At 61.0% G+C, this 14,365-nt stretch overlaps 5 protein-coding genes across 5 annotated transcripts; 4 read left to right on the top strand and 1 right to left on the bottom strand.

Annotated features, from left to right (window-relative positions):
• Positions 1-1,575: 1,575 nt before the first annotated feature.
• Positions 1,576-1,956, top strand: BKCO1_400076 (nuclear pore assembly and biogenesis apq12; the record flags this gene model as incomplete). The annotated part of the gene is made up of 1 exon (XM_020275742.1): positions 1,576-1,956. One exon carries the CDS (start codon positions 1,576-1,578, stop codon positions 1,954-1,956), a length of 381 nt encoding a protein of 126 aa, XP_020134351.1.
• Positions 1,957-3,798: 1,842 nt separating this feature from the next.
• Positions 3,799-5,832, top strand: BKCO1_400075 (major facilitator superfamily protein; the record flags this gene model as incomplete). Its single annotated transcript, XM_020275741.1, has 8 exons — positions 3,799-3,980; positions 4,069-4,080; positions 4,152-4,244; positions 4,295-4,347; positions 4,441-4,558; positions 4,631-4,753; positions 4,807-5,414; positions 5,528-5,832. The coding sequence occupies 8 exons, from the start codon at positions 3,799-3,801 to the stop codon at positions 5,830-5,832; spliced, it is 1,494 nt and encodes a 497-aa protein (XP_020134352.1).
• Positions 5,833-6,982: 1,150 nt separating this feature from the next.
• Positions 6,983-8,351, top strand: BKCO1_400074 (nucleoside-diphosphate-sugar epimerase; the record flags this gene model as incomplete). Its single annotated transcript, XM_020275740.1, has 3 exons — positions 6,983-7,002; positions 7,071-7,956; positions 8,049-8,351. The coding sequence occupies 3 exons, from the start codon at positions 6,983-6,985 to the stop codon at positions 8,349-8,351; spliced, it is 1,209 nt and encodes a 402-aa protein (XP_020134293.1).
• A 171-nt stretch (positions 8,352-8,522) lies between these two features.
• BKCO1_400073 (uncharacterized protein) lies at positions 8,523-10,621 on the bottom strand (the record flags this gene model as incomplete). The annotated part of the gene is made up of 2 exons (XM_020275739.1): positions 8,523-10,213; positions 10,261-10,621. The coding sequence occupies 2 exons, from the start codon at positions 10,619-10,621 to the stop codon at positions 8,523-8,525; spliced, it is 2,052 nt and encodes a 683-aa protein (XP_020134353.1).
• Positions 10,622-12,485: 1,864 nt separating this feature from the next.
• Positions 12,486-13,031, top strand: BKCO1_400072 (uncharacterized protein; the record flags this gene model as incomplete). The annotated part of the gene is made up of 1 exon (XM_020275738.1): positions 12,486-13,031. The coding sequence occupies one exon, from the start codon at positions 12,486-12,488 to the stop codon at positions 13,029-13,031; it is 546 nt and encodes a 181-aa protein (XP_020134354.1).
• Positions 13,032-14,365: the final 1,334 nt, after the last annotated feature.

The following is a 14,365-nucleotide window of genomic DNA, read 5'->3' as shown; positions in this document are numbered from 1 at the left end:
GAGGATCTCACTCGGAGCTCGTGACCTACACTCTGAAGGCAGATCTGCCAACAGGTGACGGATACATGCGCAGTCGTCAACAATACTGCGGCTCTTCGGCCGTTCCTATCTCTCTCTCTCCCCTCTATGGTATCTAGCTCCGTGGGCACGGATGCTGTGTATGAGCGACAGGCGGGCGTGTGGCGCTACCCTCATCGAGTCGAATGCCGATCGCAAGACGCGTCCAGCTAACAGAAATCGGCCGCTGCCTTCTCGATCCGTCATCCTAAAGCTGCACCAGCACCCCAGCCGCATCACGTCGGTCGTCTCCTTTCGCTGTGGTCCCGGGGGGGGCTCGTCGATGACGGGGAACGGGTAGATCAAGCGAGCGAGTGAGGAGTGGCAGCAGAGAGCATGGGTGGGCTCGACGCGGGCGGGATTGGACGCATCGGCGGTCCTTGTTTCATTTCGCTATGCATCATCGTCCGCCCGGGCTGTCGAGCCGCGATTGCATCTCTGATGAGAGAGATGCAGCAAAACAATCGGGATCATCGTCGCCAGGGGCTTATGTAAGCGCCAGCCAGCTCCACTTTCGCTGTTGTTGTTTCGACAACGGGCCTCCTAGGCATTGGCGGCGTGGCTGCCAGAGAGCGCAGTCTAGATGAAACGTCAACCGATGATGGTTGATTGGCATTGTTTACGGCGCAGCATGTCGTCGTGCTTTTGCTGCTTGATTTGTTGTTTCCTTTTTTTTCTTTTTGTTTGACGTGGTGCGTGTGCGTTGTTTCCTGGCGGGGAAAGGGGGATTGCCGCATTAGGAAGGCGGATAAACGGGGCAGGCATTGGCAGCCAGCCTGCGCAGCTACATGTGCATACACAGGTCTAGACCTCGCACACGTCGCCAAAAAAGCTGCAAAATTCCAGAGCAGCACTGCCGGCTTGATGTCGACCTTCGCTGACGTCGGTGGCCGCTTGACAGAGAGACGATCGGTTCCGGCTGAGCTCGCGCTTTCGCGCTCGGACGCCAAGACCGCCAGACCGGTGGTTGGGTTTGTTCGCGAAGGGACAGCGAAGGGGGGTGGCACGAGAATCAAAGGGTTCACGCGCGGAAGCTCCACCGCCGATCCCAGATCAACCACCCCCGAGCCACCAACACACAAACAACGCAACCACACCGCCAAACACACAGACACCCGCCCAGCTGCTACTCTTCGCAAGAACCACACAACGTCCGACCGCGGGGCACCCGGCTTTCCAACGGCAACGCAACGGCACCCGGATTCCTCCCCCCGCTGACGCCACTGGCGCGCAACCTACCGCCCGCCCGCCCGCCGCACTACCCCCTTCGAAAACAACGCAAACCCACGCTTCTTCATCATGGACGTCGTTCAAGGCAAGCCGCAACTCTCTCCCACAAACACCACACGTGTCCCATCCCCCCCTCCCCAACACGGCGGGAGACTCCGGCAACTAACCTGCGGCACGCTTTCCCGCCGACGGTAAACAGACTGGGCCGCCTACCTGCTCACACACCACAACAATGGCGACGGTAGTAGCAGCAGCATCCCATCCTCGCTCCTCGCCCCCCTCTCGTCGATGATGGCGACGCTGCACCGGCACCTGGTGCCACTGATCGACCACGTCTCCAAGAACCCGGACATCGCGTCCATCACGCTGCTCGTCATCGTGCTGCTCGTGTCGCTCAAGATCGTCAACATCCTCTACCGCGCCGTCGTCTTCTGGATCTCGCTCGCCGTCAAGCTCGTCTTCTGGGCCACGGTCGTCGTCGTCGGCCTCTTCGTGTGGAGCCGCGGCGTCGAGGGCGCCGCGCAGGACCTCGCCGTGTGGGGCCGCTACTGGGCCGGCGTGTGGTCGAGCGAGTATGCCCGGTTTCAGGACCAGTTGGAGGATGCGAGGAGGTTTCAGATGCTGCAGCAGCAGCAGGCGCAGGCGGGACAGCAGGCGTTTGCGCGGTGATGATGATGATGATGGTGTGAGGGCTGGGCTGGGCTGGGCTGGGCGGCAGTGGCGGTGGATGGCGTGGCTCCGATGAGCTGATGCTGCTGCTGCTGCTGCGGCTGCTGCTGCGGTGAGCTGCATGAAATTATACTACTGCGGACGCGAAGGTGGAAGAGGAGGGGGTGGTGGATGCTGCACGATGAAACGGGATGACGGCCTTGTTGGGTTTTTCTTTTGGTTGTCCAGCGATGCATAAGACACGGGCGTGTTTTGGGGGGGGGAGGCTTTGTCGGCGTTCAAGGGCGCGTAAAAAGATTGACTGGGCCATTTATGAAGCTCTCCGGTGAGATTCATCTTGCACATAGCTGCCCGTTTGGATGGTGTTGTTCTGATCGGGATGCGTGCTGGCTGCGTTTCTACTCGGATCGTGTACAGTATACCAAGGAATGAATAGGCCAAAGCGGAGGTTCCTGCGTGATGAGTGATTCGTTGGCAGCGGCGGCGGAAGCAGTTGCTCCTGGCGCATATGACGCAATGCTCGTGGACCTCGCACTTATCCCTTACATAGTGCACTTCCTATAAGCGTATATTCGACATGTTGCAGACTTTTTTTTTCTTTTCTTTTTTGGCGATCAAGACATGGATTTGTTGCAGCGGTCAGCAGTTCCCCGCGCGATCTCAATGGTCGAGAACGACCCGACAGGCAGGCCCAAGCGAGCGAGGCCAACAGAAACGTTTACCGTCACTTTGTCTCCGACCAGGACTTTTCACGGTATACAGCGTACGGCCAGCTTAACGGAGACCTGGACAACGTGCGCAGCCGGCTTTAGATTTGCCCTCCGTCCGGGGAAGCTCCGCGTGCCCCACCTCTTTCCCCGCAATCTGCCCTCGCCCGGCAACTGCGCTTCGCTCACCACGGCGGAGCTGCCAGCGAATCTCGCGCCGTTGCAGACGCCTCCCTGTGCCGTCTGGGGCAGTGGTAGCGCTCCCTCCAGACGGCGGACGGTCTGCCAAGCGAGCATGCTGCGACACACAGAGTCATCAACCCTGTCTCCCAAGCATTGGCACCCTTTTTGCCGGATTCCGCCACATTTGCATCTTGGCTGGCGGCACTGTTGGAACAATAACGCTCGCAAGTAATGGATAAGTCCACGCTGGCAGTCGGACCTCGGAAGGTGGTAGCGGCCAGACACTGCCCAGCTTGCCTCCTGCTGGCTTGTGACGAGCAGGTGTCCGCGTCCAAGCATTTGGGAATCCAATGGCGGCGCTTGCCAATGCCCATTTGCACAGTAGCTGGCTGCCACTGACTTCTCAACACTGACTGAAAAGCAAGCCCCCGGCACCGCTGACACCTGCCGCGACTCTGCTCCGCAAACTTAGTCTACTTAGTTCTTTCGCCGTGGACTCGTGTGTCTTGTCCTCGCTCGCAAAGGTCCTGCTCGAAAAGGAGCCAAGGAAGCAGGGGATCTTGACCGCTAGCTAGCCCACCGTCCTGCCGCATGCCAACGAGGATCATTTACAAGGGCACGGCTAACTACCCCGTCAATGCAGCCCGCTGCCGCCCTCTTCTCTGATACAGTCGCCCGCCGCAGAAAAAGCGACTCCATCCCCCGCACCCATTCTGTTTCTTCTCCGAAATTCCGCGCATCTTCCTCATCCTCCAACTCCCGTCGTCAATTTGTCCTGTCGGTGCGATCGTCACACCAGCGGTAACGTTGCGAGTTACGTTGGCTTGGACGTCCTTTGAACCGCGCCGCTGCCTTTTTTTTCTTTCCTTTTTTTTTCAAAAAAAAAAACTTACCGGCAAGGACTCTGGCGGCGGCAGCAGTCGACAGCACATTTTCGCGGCTGTAGCCAACCATGTCGGCAGAAAAGCCAGAATTCTTGGAGGGCGAGAACATCTTCCCGAGCGATAGGTCGTCGGGCGAGGTGGCGTTGGAACCAGCATGGACGGAAGAAGAGGAGCGTGCGGTGAGGCGGAAGATGGACTGGCATCTGGTCCCGCTGGTCACGCTGTTGTACCTGCTATGCTTCCTGGATCGGTACGTCTCCTTCTCCTTCTGGTTTCAAGCCGTATCGCTCCTCGGCGTTGATCTTCTTCCCGACAGCATTCACTAACGTCCTGATCAGGTCGAATATCGGGTAAGCCCTTCTGCTGCCATGCACAAACTGCATCCTGCATCGCTTTGGACGAAGAGTTGACCCGCAACCAGCAATGCGCGCATCCAGGGTTTGGCCAAGGATCTGCAGCTCGTGGGATACCAGTTCAACTGGTCCTTGACCGTGTTCTACATCACTTACATGCTGTATGTTCCGCTCCCAGGAGTCTGAGTGTCGTCGAATTAACCTTGCACAGCGTCGAGGTTCCCAGCAACATAGTACTCAAGAAAATCGGGCCTCGCTGGTGGCGTAAGCGAACATCTCCTTCCCCCCTGTCACAGCTGCACGTCAGCTTCGTACCAGTAAACGCTGTCGGCCGCTGATGGAATCTCCCTTTGACAGTTCCCTTCCTGGTTGCCGGCTTTGGGCTCGTCTCGCTGTGTACGGCGTTCGTGCATAACTTCTCGCAACTGATGGTTGCGCGCGCCTTCTTGGGTCTCTTCGAAGGCGGCACTATGCCGTGAGCAGCGCCCTCCGATCCAAAGATGTGCTGTTGGAGAAGTGTGGCTGATCTGGCTGTGCTTTTGTTCAGGGGTATCGCCTTTTATCTGAGCTGCTTTTACCGCCGCCAGGAGCTTCTTTTCCGCATCGGCATCTTCGTCTCGGCCGCATCCATGGCTGGCGCATTCGGCGGACTCCTGGCGACCGGTCTCTCGTGAGTAGATCAGAAACAACGACAGAGACATGGATCACTGATGATGAGAGCAGACGCATCCCAGAGTGGGGCGTTGCCGCCACTCCGATGCACACCTGGCGCAACATCTTCTTCTTCGAAGGGCTCGCCACGCTGCTCATCGGCGGCGCTTCCCCGTGGCTGATGGCCACCAAGCCGGAAGAATGCACCTTCCTCACAGAGCGCGAGCGGTACATCGCGGCGGAACGGCTCGCGCTGGACCAGCACAAGGGGATCGCCGTCAACGAGCGGGTGACGGCGCAGCACGTCAGGCGGGCGGTGCTCAACATCAACAACAACGTGTGCGCGCTCGGCTTCTTCCTCATCAACATCACGGTGCAGAGCATCTCGCTGTTCATGCCGACGCTGCTGGCGGACCTCGGCTGGACGGCGACCAAGGCGCAGCTGCACACGGTGCCGCCGTACGTGCTGGCCTGCGTCGTCGCCATCGCCGTCGCCTTTGCGTCGGATCGCACGCGGCACCGCGGCATCTGGCTTGCGCTGTTCGCGCCTGTGGGTATCGTTGGCTTCGCTGTGCTGCGTGCCGACGGCCCCAGTCCGAATATCAAGTATATGGCTGTGTTCTTCGTGACCATTGGCGTGTTTCCCGGTGGCCCGGCGTTTTTGTCTTGGGGCTTGAACAGTATGTTGTCTCTCTCTCTCTCTCTCTCTCCACGTCCTTCCCTTCTCACAGCCACACCAAACGAAGAGAGCACAAGAAAGGAAAAGAGATGGTAATACTAACACCCCCATCAGACGCGGCCGGCCCCGCCATCCGCGCGGTAGCAAGCGGCTACATCGTCTCGGTGGGCACGCTCGGGGCCGTGGTGGCAACGTGGACGTACCTCCCGTCGGACGCGCCGCGCTACCCCATCGGGCACTCGATCAACCTCGGGGCGCAGGCGGCGGCGTTTTTCCTCGCCCTCGCGGGCATGGCGTACGTCGTCTGGGAGAACGGGCAGCGGGAGCGCGGCAGGAGGGACCATCGCGTCGAGGGGAAGAGCGAGGAGGAGGTCGCGGCGCTGGGGTACCGGCACCCGGGGTTCAGGTATATTCCCTAGTAGGGAAGGGGAAGAGGGCGGGATGGGGATGTTGGGGTGGGAGGTATAGAGAGGTATACATACAGGGAGAGGAAATAGTTGGGGAATGAGGAGGATATGGAATGAATTGACTCAACTTCATGATTCCAGCGGTGCACGGCCATAGTTGGTTAGTCTGCGACAGCCCTGCGATTGTTAGTAAGGCGTGTCTCGGAGGAGCAGCAGTGAGGCAGAAGTATTAAGCGCAGAGGGGAGAGCGCGCTCGGACCACGTGTTCACGGAGCACAAGCGTCACACTCCAGCCGCCATCCGCCATCCGCCATCCGCCCCCGCGCCGGTTGGAGGGGAGAACGCCTCTTGCGCACGTCAGTCCAGAGCGCGTCCAGCACGTCCGATGAGCCTGAGCAGACGGGTCGGGGCGCAAACCGGCGGTAAACGCTGCTGGAGGGGTCGGCGAGCATCCGGCGCCGCTTTCACGGCGCGCAGAAGGCGTGGGTCGGGCGGCGGGCGACGGTGGCGGAGATGCAAGTCGCGGTGCGGCGGCGGGCAGTCGCGCAGTTGCGCACATCATCGCCGCGCTGCGCTGTTCGAAGTTGTTTCCTCGGCGCGGCTGTGGCTCGACGCGTTGCCGCATGCGGCGTGGTGCAGCCGTGTGCCGTCGCGCTGGCGGCTTCCCCCGTCTTCCCCCGTCTTCCCCCGCGACCCGTCATCAACCCGTGGCCTGATGACGGTCCCCTGGTCCCCTGGTCCCCTGGTCCCTTGCGACGCGCTACTGCATGTCGTGCGAGCCTCCCTTGGTGTTGTTGCTGTTATCGTGCATGGGCCAGCCTGCACGAGCTGCTCCAACCATTCGCCGCTCGCCTTCTTCCCTTTCGTCTCCCCTGTGAACGTGTTTTCGACGCTAGAACGTCATCTTATCAACCGCGGACGAACAACGGCCAGCCTTGCGCCAAGGGCTGCCGCCGCATTAATAAGCAATGCCACACCATCGTGTCGACATCTCGCCATCTCGCCATCCATCCTTGCATCATGATTCGTATAAGAATTGCTAGCTCAGGTTCCAAAACCTCGAATGAATCCGTAGCTGCCCTTCGTTTACCCAATCACTTGACTCCCTAAACTCTCCAGCCTCCTCACCAATCCAACTCCCTCCATTCGATCCCAACCAACAATGGCCCCCAAAATCTTCCTGTACGTCTCCTTTCTCCGAATTCACGACCAGACAGCACCGCTCACATGACGATCACTCCGACACCCAGCACCGGTGCCACCGGCTACATCGGCGGCAGCGTCTTCCACACCCTCTACACCGCCCACCCCGAATGGACCTACACGGTGCTCCTGCGCTCCGCCCCACCCGCCGCCTTCTCCGCCCTCTACCCCGCCGCCCACGTCGTCCGCGGCGACTACGACAGCCTCGAGACGACCGCTTCCGCCGCCATCGCCGCCGCCGACGTCGTCGTCCACACGGGCAACTCGGACCACGCGCCCTCGCTGCGCGCCCTGCTGCGGGTGCTCAAAGCAGCCAGTAGTAGCGATGGCGCCGCCACCGCGAAGCAGCAGACGGAGAAGAAGAAGCAAACCAAGTACCTCATCCACCTCTCCGGCACCGGCCTCCTCTCCGACTTCCAGGCGCCGCCCGTCCCTGTCGGCTCCCTCAACCCGCGCGTCTACTCGGACCGCTCGCTCGCCGACAACACGGACGTCTTCATCCCGCCCCCTGTGTCGGAGCCCGGCAGTGCTGGATGGAAGGACCCGCTGCATGGCGAGACGGAGCGGATCGTGCGGGAGGCGTGGATGCGGGAAGAGGAGGAGGAGGACGAAAAAGACGGAGACGAAGCTGGGGTGCGAGTCCGCACCGCCGTCGTGCGGCCGCCGGACATTTACGGGCGGGGGCTGGGCGTCGGGCGGAAGACGAGCGCGTATATGCCGTGGTTTGTGAAGGAGATCTTGGGTGGTGGTGGTGGTGGTGGTGAAGAGGGGGGGGAGGGGGTCGGCGCGGCTTTTTTCGTCGGCGAGGGCCAGAATCGGAGGGGTTGGGTGCATTTGCTGGATTTGATGGGTTTGTATTTGCGGTTGGTGGAGAAGGCGGTGGAGGATGGGGAGGGCGGTGGGGATGGCCCGACGGAGGCTTGGGGGAGGGAGGTGAGTCTTTCTTTTTTCTCTTTTTTTTCTTTCCTTTCCGTCTTCCGATACGTTCGTTTGAGGGAGTGGTTGCTGATGGCTATCGTTTGCAGGGATACTACCATGCCACGACTCAAGAAACGTCGCAGTTCGAGCTGGCCCAGGCGGTTGGGAGGATTCTATATGAGAAGGGGCTGATAGGGGAGAAGGAGCCGAAACAGGTGCCGCTCGACCGCGTGGACGGCATGTTGAAGTCGGTCGGCGTTCCGTTAGTTGGGCGGTACATGTTTGCGAGCAATGCACGAAGCGCCGCAGTAAGGGCGAAGGATGTACTCGGCTGGGAGCCCAAAGCGCCCAGCATATGGGACGTATTGGAGCAAGACGTAGATGACGCAGTCAAGAGCCTTGGAAAGTAACTGAGATAGACGGAGTGCCAAGCTCCCACAGGCAGAGAAAAACAAATAGATATGCATCCCGACTATGAAGCGCAGTGTTGTCGGAAGCTAAGCCACGGCTACATAGATGCAAATGTCCATCAAACATGGAGAATGTTCCTGCTCTCCACCCACCACCGCCTCTCCCATCTATTACTCCTCCTCCACACGTTCACCCCTATCCCGCTCCTCCTCCTTCCCAATGCCAGTACTCGCCTCCATCTCCTCCCCATCATCCTCCCCGAATCCCATCTCCCTCAAAATCCCCCTCAACCCCCTCACCACCTCCCCCTCGTCCTCCCTCCCCTCCTCCCCCTCCTCCTCCAAAACATCCCTCAACCCCCTCGCCACCACCACATCTCCCCCCTCTTCCCCCCTTTCCCCCACCCTCTCCCTCTCCCTCTCCCTCTCCCTCCCCCTCGCCAAGACCCCCCCTTTCACCCTCCCCACCACCTCCCCCTCTTCCACCACCCGCACCACCCGCATCCGCGTCGCCCGGCACCCCTCGTGTCCGACCCCCAACAGCACCGCGTCCGCCTCGAGCTCGCGCCGCGCCCACGCCGCCGCCCCGCGCCAGTCGCCCGCGTCTTGCAGCGCGTGCGAGGCGTCGCTGCGGAGCCAGGCTTGCAGGGGGCTGACTGTGGGAAAGGAGGAAGACGAGGGTGATTCGTTGTTGTCGGCGGCGGTGGCGGTGGCGGCGGCGTCGTTATCGCTGAGGAGGTTGTCCAGGCGGAGGGCGAGGGATTCGATGGTTTGGGGGGAGGGGGGGGAGGGGTGCTGGTTGTGGGTGGGGGGAGGGAGGGGGGAGGCGGTGGGGGAGGATGAGGGGGAGGATGGGGAGGAGGACCAGAAGGGGTCGCGGAGGGCGCGCCATGCGGACCAGGCGTGGGCGGTTTGCTGGCGGCGGGTCTCGATGGCGATGCGGCGCATGAGGGGGATGGCGTCGGGGTTGACGGTGGTGGTGGTGGCGCTGCTGCTGCTGCTGCTGTCGCGAACAGCTGTGGATGGGGTTGGGGTCGTGGCCTTGCCCTTGTTGTTCTTGTCTTTGGTCTTGCTCGGGGTGGTTGTGGTGGTGGATCCCGATGCAAGAGGAGGAGGGGCGATCAGCGGGCAGCAGAGGTCGCACTTGCAGCTTGGAAGGCCTCTCGTCTCGTGGAGCTTGACCGCACGTGCGTCGTGCGTGAAGAGCATGTAGTCGGGGATCGGGCAGTAAGTGATGGGCTCACCGCGGGGGATGGCGCGGGCGGAGCGGAGGACTAGGCCGTTGTAGCGGTCGTCGCGGATCAGATGGCAATTGGGAGAGCATGAAGTGCGGACGTGCTGAAGGAGATGGGGGTAGATGCTCCTGCTGTCTCTACGGGACGTAGTCGGAATGCTGCATATGTGTAGTCCGGGATCCTGGTGCGTAAGCCAGGTTGCGATGATGGCGTGCTCCTTGGAGTTCGTGTTGAGGGCAACGGGGTGCGTGTCTTTCAGCGTGGGAAGCTGCCGCTCGATGAAGTCGGCGCTGACGTTATGGCCCAAGGAATCGAAGAGGGCCTGGTCTTCGGCGGAGAGGGCGCAGTATTTCCCGATGATGACCGAGGGGTCGAGAGGGAGCCGAAGAGTGATCCAGGGCTGTTCTTGGTAGATGGTCGAGCCCTGCGGAATGTTGACGAGGGCCACCGGCACGGCGTCACCAATACGGTGGCTGATGGGGTACTCATTGCTGTGGGCGAGACCTGTGATGGCGCGCGCCGTGTCGCCGATGACGCCCTCCCGCAAGAAGTTTGTCTCGCTGGGAGAAAGAGGAGGCAGTGCCTTCTGAGAAGACACTAAGAGCTTCATGTACTTCATGAAGCGGGCTATGTTCGTATCAATGCTTTCCATGGTGTTGGGGAAACGGACTCACAGTTCGAATACTCGGTCTTCTCCATTTCGGCCTCGAGACCAACACCCCCCTTCTTCTTATTCTTCTTGCCCTTCTTGCCCTTCTTCTTGTTTTTCTTCTTGGGCAGGGAAGCAGCTGCCAACTGCTCTCCCACCCAAGCCGCACTGACGTACGGCGGCGCGTTCATTGTAGTCCGGAGAGAGTCCAGCACCGGCCGATTGTTGGTCTTCTCGGCCATGTGGTGGTCGTGGGCCTTGTCTAGAATGTCGTTGAGGCGGGCCAAGCGCTGGTCTCGCATCAGGTTGGCGTAGTTGGATGCCTGCCAGTGGCCCGCACGCCACTGGCTGCTGAAAGGGGTGGGGAGGGGGTCGGTGGATGACATGAGGTTATTGCTGTTGCTCTTGGTCTGAATCTAGGGTGGGTTTGGAACAGGTTGGTTGACGCTGAAGAAGAAGAAATCAGGACCGGGGGCGAAAACAAACTGTATATGGGCTAAGCGAGACGCAGTGAATGTCGAGCGACACGGAACCAGATATACGTCTGTTACTACGGTGATGTGTGTTTGCTCACTTTCGAACAGCATGGAAGAGCGAAATTGCCTAATTGGGAAGGGGCACAATCACTTTCACGACGACCACCAGGCAACCACTTGCGGATGTGGAAAACTCCTTGTAAGCAAGCAGAGAAAGCCAATCAAAGACATCGGCGCGACTCTCAGTACAGGAACCTCAGATAGGGCCGGTGACTAGCTTTGACAACGGTCAGTCTGTTAGCCATGTCCGTAACTTGAATTCCGCTGCTGCTACTAATCTCATTCCACAGGCAGCGGGGTAACGTTGCAAGAGTGCATATGTTCAGTCTTGTAACTTGTATCTACGTCTGGACATCTGCTTCCGCCGTCCGCCTGAGAAGACTTGAAAAAGTTACGTTTATGTTTGGACATTTGCTTCCAGTGCTCGGTCGGGGGATTAGAAAGCTCACGGCTACGTCTGGTCACTCGCTTCAAATGTTCCAAAGCGACGCTTCCACTGCATCAAAACATGCGAAGCACTTCCTCGGACATTGCAGTGGAGTGAACGTCCGTGCTGGCTTCAGCATTTGCTTCAGAGAGCTCATCAAACGCCGATGACAGCATGGAATTGCTAAACTCACGGCTATCCCTCAGTGGGCTTTGCACATGCCACTACTCGAAGAGGATGCGGAGAACCATGTCGGATGGACATCGCCGCCCTCGATCTGAGCTTCAACCGTCACCTGCACTTCTGCATACTTGAAGATGTCCGCTCGCCTCACGCACACGGACTTAGCGCGCCCATGATATCCAGCGCAGGCATTTTAATTACTTAAGTCTCCACCTGAGCGGCGGTTACACTACTTGTTTGATATGGCATGAGGACGGAGTTGCTCTCGCCTCGAGCTGATCGAGGGCGTCTGGACAGGACTCCGGAGGGCTGCGGCGGTGGCAGTGGTGATCAACGGGCACTCCCCCCCGAGACCGGGCATCGCCACTAGAGCAGTGGCAAGGCGTTGGTGGTGTGAGGCAGACGGTATCCGGCTGGTACGAAGTGGAAGCGCGGCAGCGCCCACGCGTCCGGACTCAGTCTGACGTACATGGGCCTCGGGCGTCCTGTCTCACCGCTCCTTTGGGATCAGTCGCATGATAAGGGCGCGGTCGCGGTGGTTGACCGGTAGGCCAAACGGCGGCGAAACGGATCGTCTGCGCCAAGCGTCGACGGGCCGCCGTTACGGTGGGGATGAAGCGCTACACGCGCCGGGCAGACGGTCAGACCGCCTGTCGTCGCCTCGGAAAATTGTGTGAAGAGCGGCGGGCCAGGGCGCACGGCAGGCAGGCGCGCTGGAGTGGGGGAGCAGCAGGCCGGGTGTAGGTAGCAGAGGGCGGGCGCTCACATGGCCGCAACGGCTCGCAGGCTAAGCTTCGGGTGCGGCGACACAGAGATTGCATCTGGCGGTGCTGAAACACAGATCTCCCGGCCCATCTCGCAGGACACCCTCTTCATGCCGCGCGAGACAAAGCGATTGTTGAGGCGGCGCCGCGGGGGTTGCACGGCAGCGCTGGCTGGAGACGAGCGCGGCGCGGCGCGGTGCGGTGCGGTGCAGTGCGGTGCGGTGCAGGCGGTGCAGGCAGTGCGGTGCAGGCAGTGCCGCGCAGTGACGTGCGGCCCGGCAGCCTGGCTTATCCCCACAGGCCAGTGCGCCGTGCCGCTGCCCTTGCTCCCGCCGCGCCCATGTCCTCCTCGCCCATGCCCGTCCGAAACGCCCGCACGCCTGATGGCCAGTTCCCCAGCCTGCAGCTCGCCGCCGGCCGCAGCGCCCGCGACTGCGAGACAGCAGCACCACGGCACCGCACGCGCCCCGCCGGGTCCGCACCGCCAGCTCCGCCAGCACCGCCAGCAGCGTGCAGCGCCCGCGGCGATCGACGATCTGACGTCTGTGTCGCCGAGCCCGCCGCGCACTGGCCCCTCGCTGCAGCACGCACGCGCATGGCCGGCCGCAGGGCACAGGCTAAAGGGCCGAACCGCGACAAGTCCACTGCGACTGATGAGATCCGCACGTCGCAGCTGCTGGTGTGTGGTGGGTGGACCGACCGACCGCGCGAGCGCGCCATCAAGCCGCGCCTGCCCCAGTTCCCCCCCCCGCCGTCCGCCGCCGAGCGCCTGCGCGTCCAATCGCCTCTCGAGCCGTGCCAGCCCTCGTCCGCCGCCCACTGGAACCACCGACTGCGGTGCGCGGCTGCCATGCCATGCCATGTCCGCCGCCGCCGCCAGCCTTGAGATGCTTCTAGTGAGCAGCCTAGACGGCCTCCGTCTGCCCGCTAATCGCCCTTATGACCGTACACCGCTGCTTTCGAACATCCACCAACACCCACCCTGCCGCCTGACTGGCCATTGTGACTCGTCCCCGGCCAGTCCCTCCACCGCTCTCACATCCCGGCCGCCCGCCCTGCTAACTGCCGTAAAAAACGCCCTGCCATGCGCTTTTGACGTCGCCCCAGCCGCCGAGCCGGCGGGTCCCTCGTATCCTTCGCCGCCGCGGTGCAGAAAGCTTGGGAGGGCCGCCAGCCGCCATCCTGGCCCTTCGCACTCCGCGCGTCGTGGTTTTTTTTTTTCTGGACCCGGCAAAAAGACGGCCGAGCACGAGAGTGAGTTGGGCAAGAGGGGTGGTGGCTGGTCGAACTACCTCGTCCCGTCTCCGGTCTTCCCCGTTCGATATGTACATGATCCTTGCTGATGTGTGGCTGTTGCTCCTCCTACCTAGCCTTGTTGGGGGGCTGCCTACCATCAACAAAAGAAAAAAAAAAAACAGGGCTGAGCTGTCGGCTTCGGGCTTCGCCGCTCGAGAAATTTGAGAATTCGAGTCCGCTCTGTGATGGAGAATCAGGGAAATCCCATCAGGAGGGCCGTTCTAGTGCGCCACCTCAGGCGCTTAATTTTCCAACACATCCGATACGGAGTCATGCCGACGGGTGGATTATTGTTGGCGGGAGTGCCTTCGTCACCGGCACGAGGTGAGCGCCCTGTTGGGCTGTCACAGTCAGTCACAGTCAGCCCTGTGTCCAACTGACCGCGCGCGGTCGCGAAAGAACGCAGAGGCAAAAAAGAAAGCGAGCCAGAGCGTCCAGGCGGACGTGCGTGTGCGTCTGTGTACCATCCCTCATCTATCTGCATCTGCGTGACTCGGGGGCCAAGGCGGAGAGACGAGAGACGCATCCAAACATTTGCCCTTCGCCAAAAGCGCCGACCACACCCTCCGCTCGCATGTTTGGGGCAAGAGGAAACTTTGCCGGTGTCGATCGGGGAGGCGAGCCACGGGTTGCGGACTGCTCGCTTTGCCTCCAGGAATCGAACTGATGAGAGCATCATCGTCGTCAGCAGATGGTTAGATGAGCGGAAACCCCAGCAACTTCACTTCTGAGCATCACCGCCATATCCCTCGGACGGGTCCACAAATGGAAGTATTCCCGTTCGCCAAAGGTTTGTTTCCCCTGCGGTCGCGTCTTTGGCCACCCCCCACCCCATCGCAGGGCCTACTTGTTTTAGCGCCAGCTGCTCTGCAGCCACCCGGCTGCGCAAGCCAAGGCGAAGGACGCTCCCCAAAGCGGTTTGGC

This window comes from Diplodia corticola (genome assembly GCF_001883845.1).
Source record: "Diplodia corticola strain CBS 112549 chromosome Unknown scaffold4, whole genome shotgun sequence".
NCBI lineage: Eukaryota > Fungi > Ascomycota > Dothideomycetes > Botryosphaeriales > Botryosphaeriaceae > Diplodia > Diplodia corticola.
The sequence above is the reverse complement of the archived record's forward strand: the minus strand, read 5'-3'. Positions and strand labels throughout refer to the sequence as shown.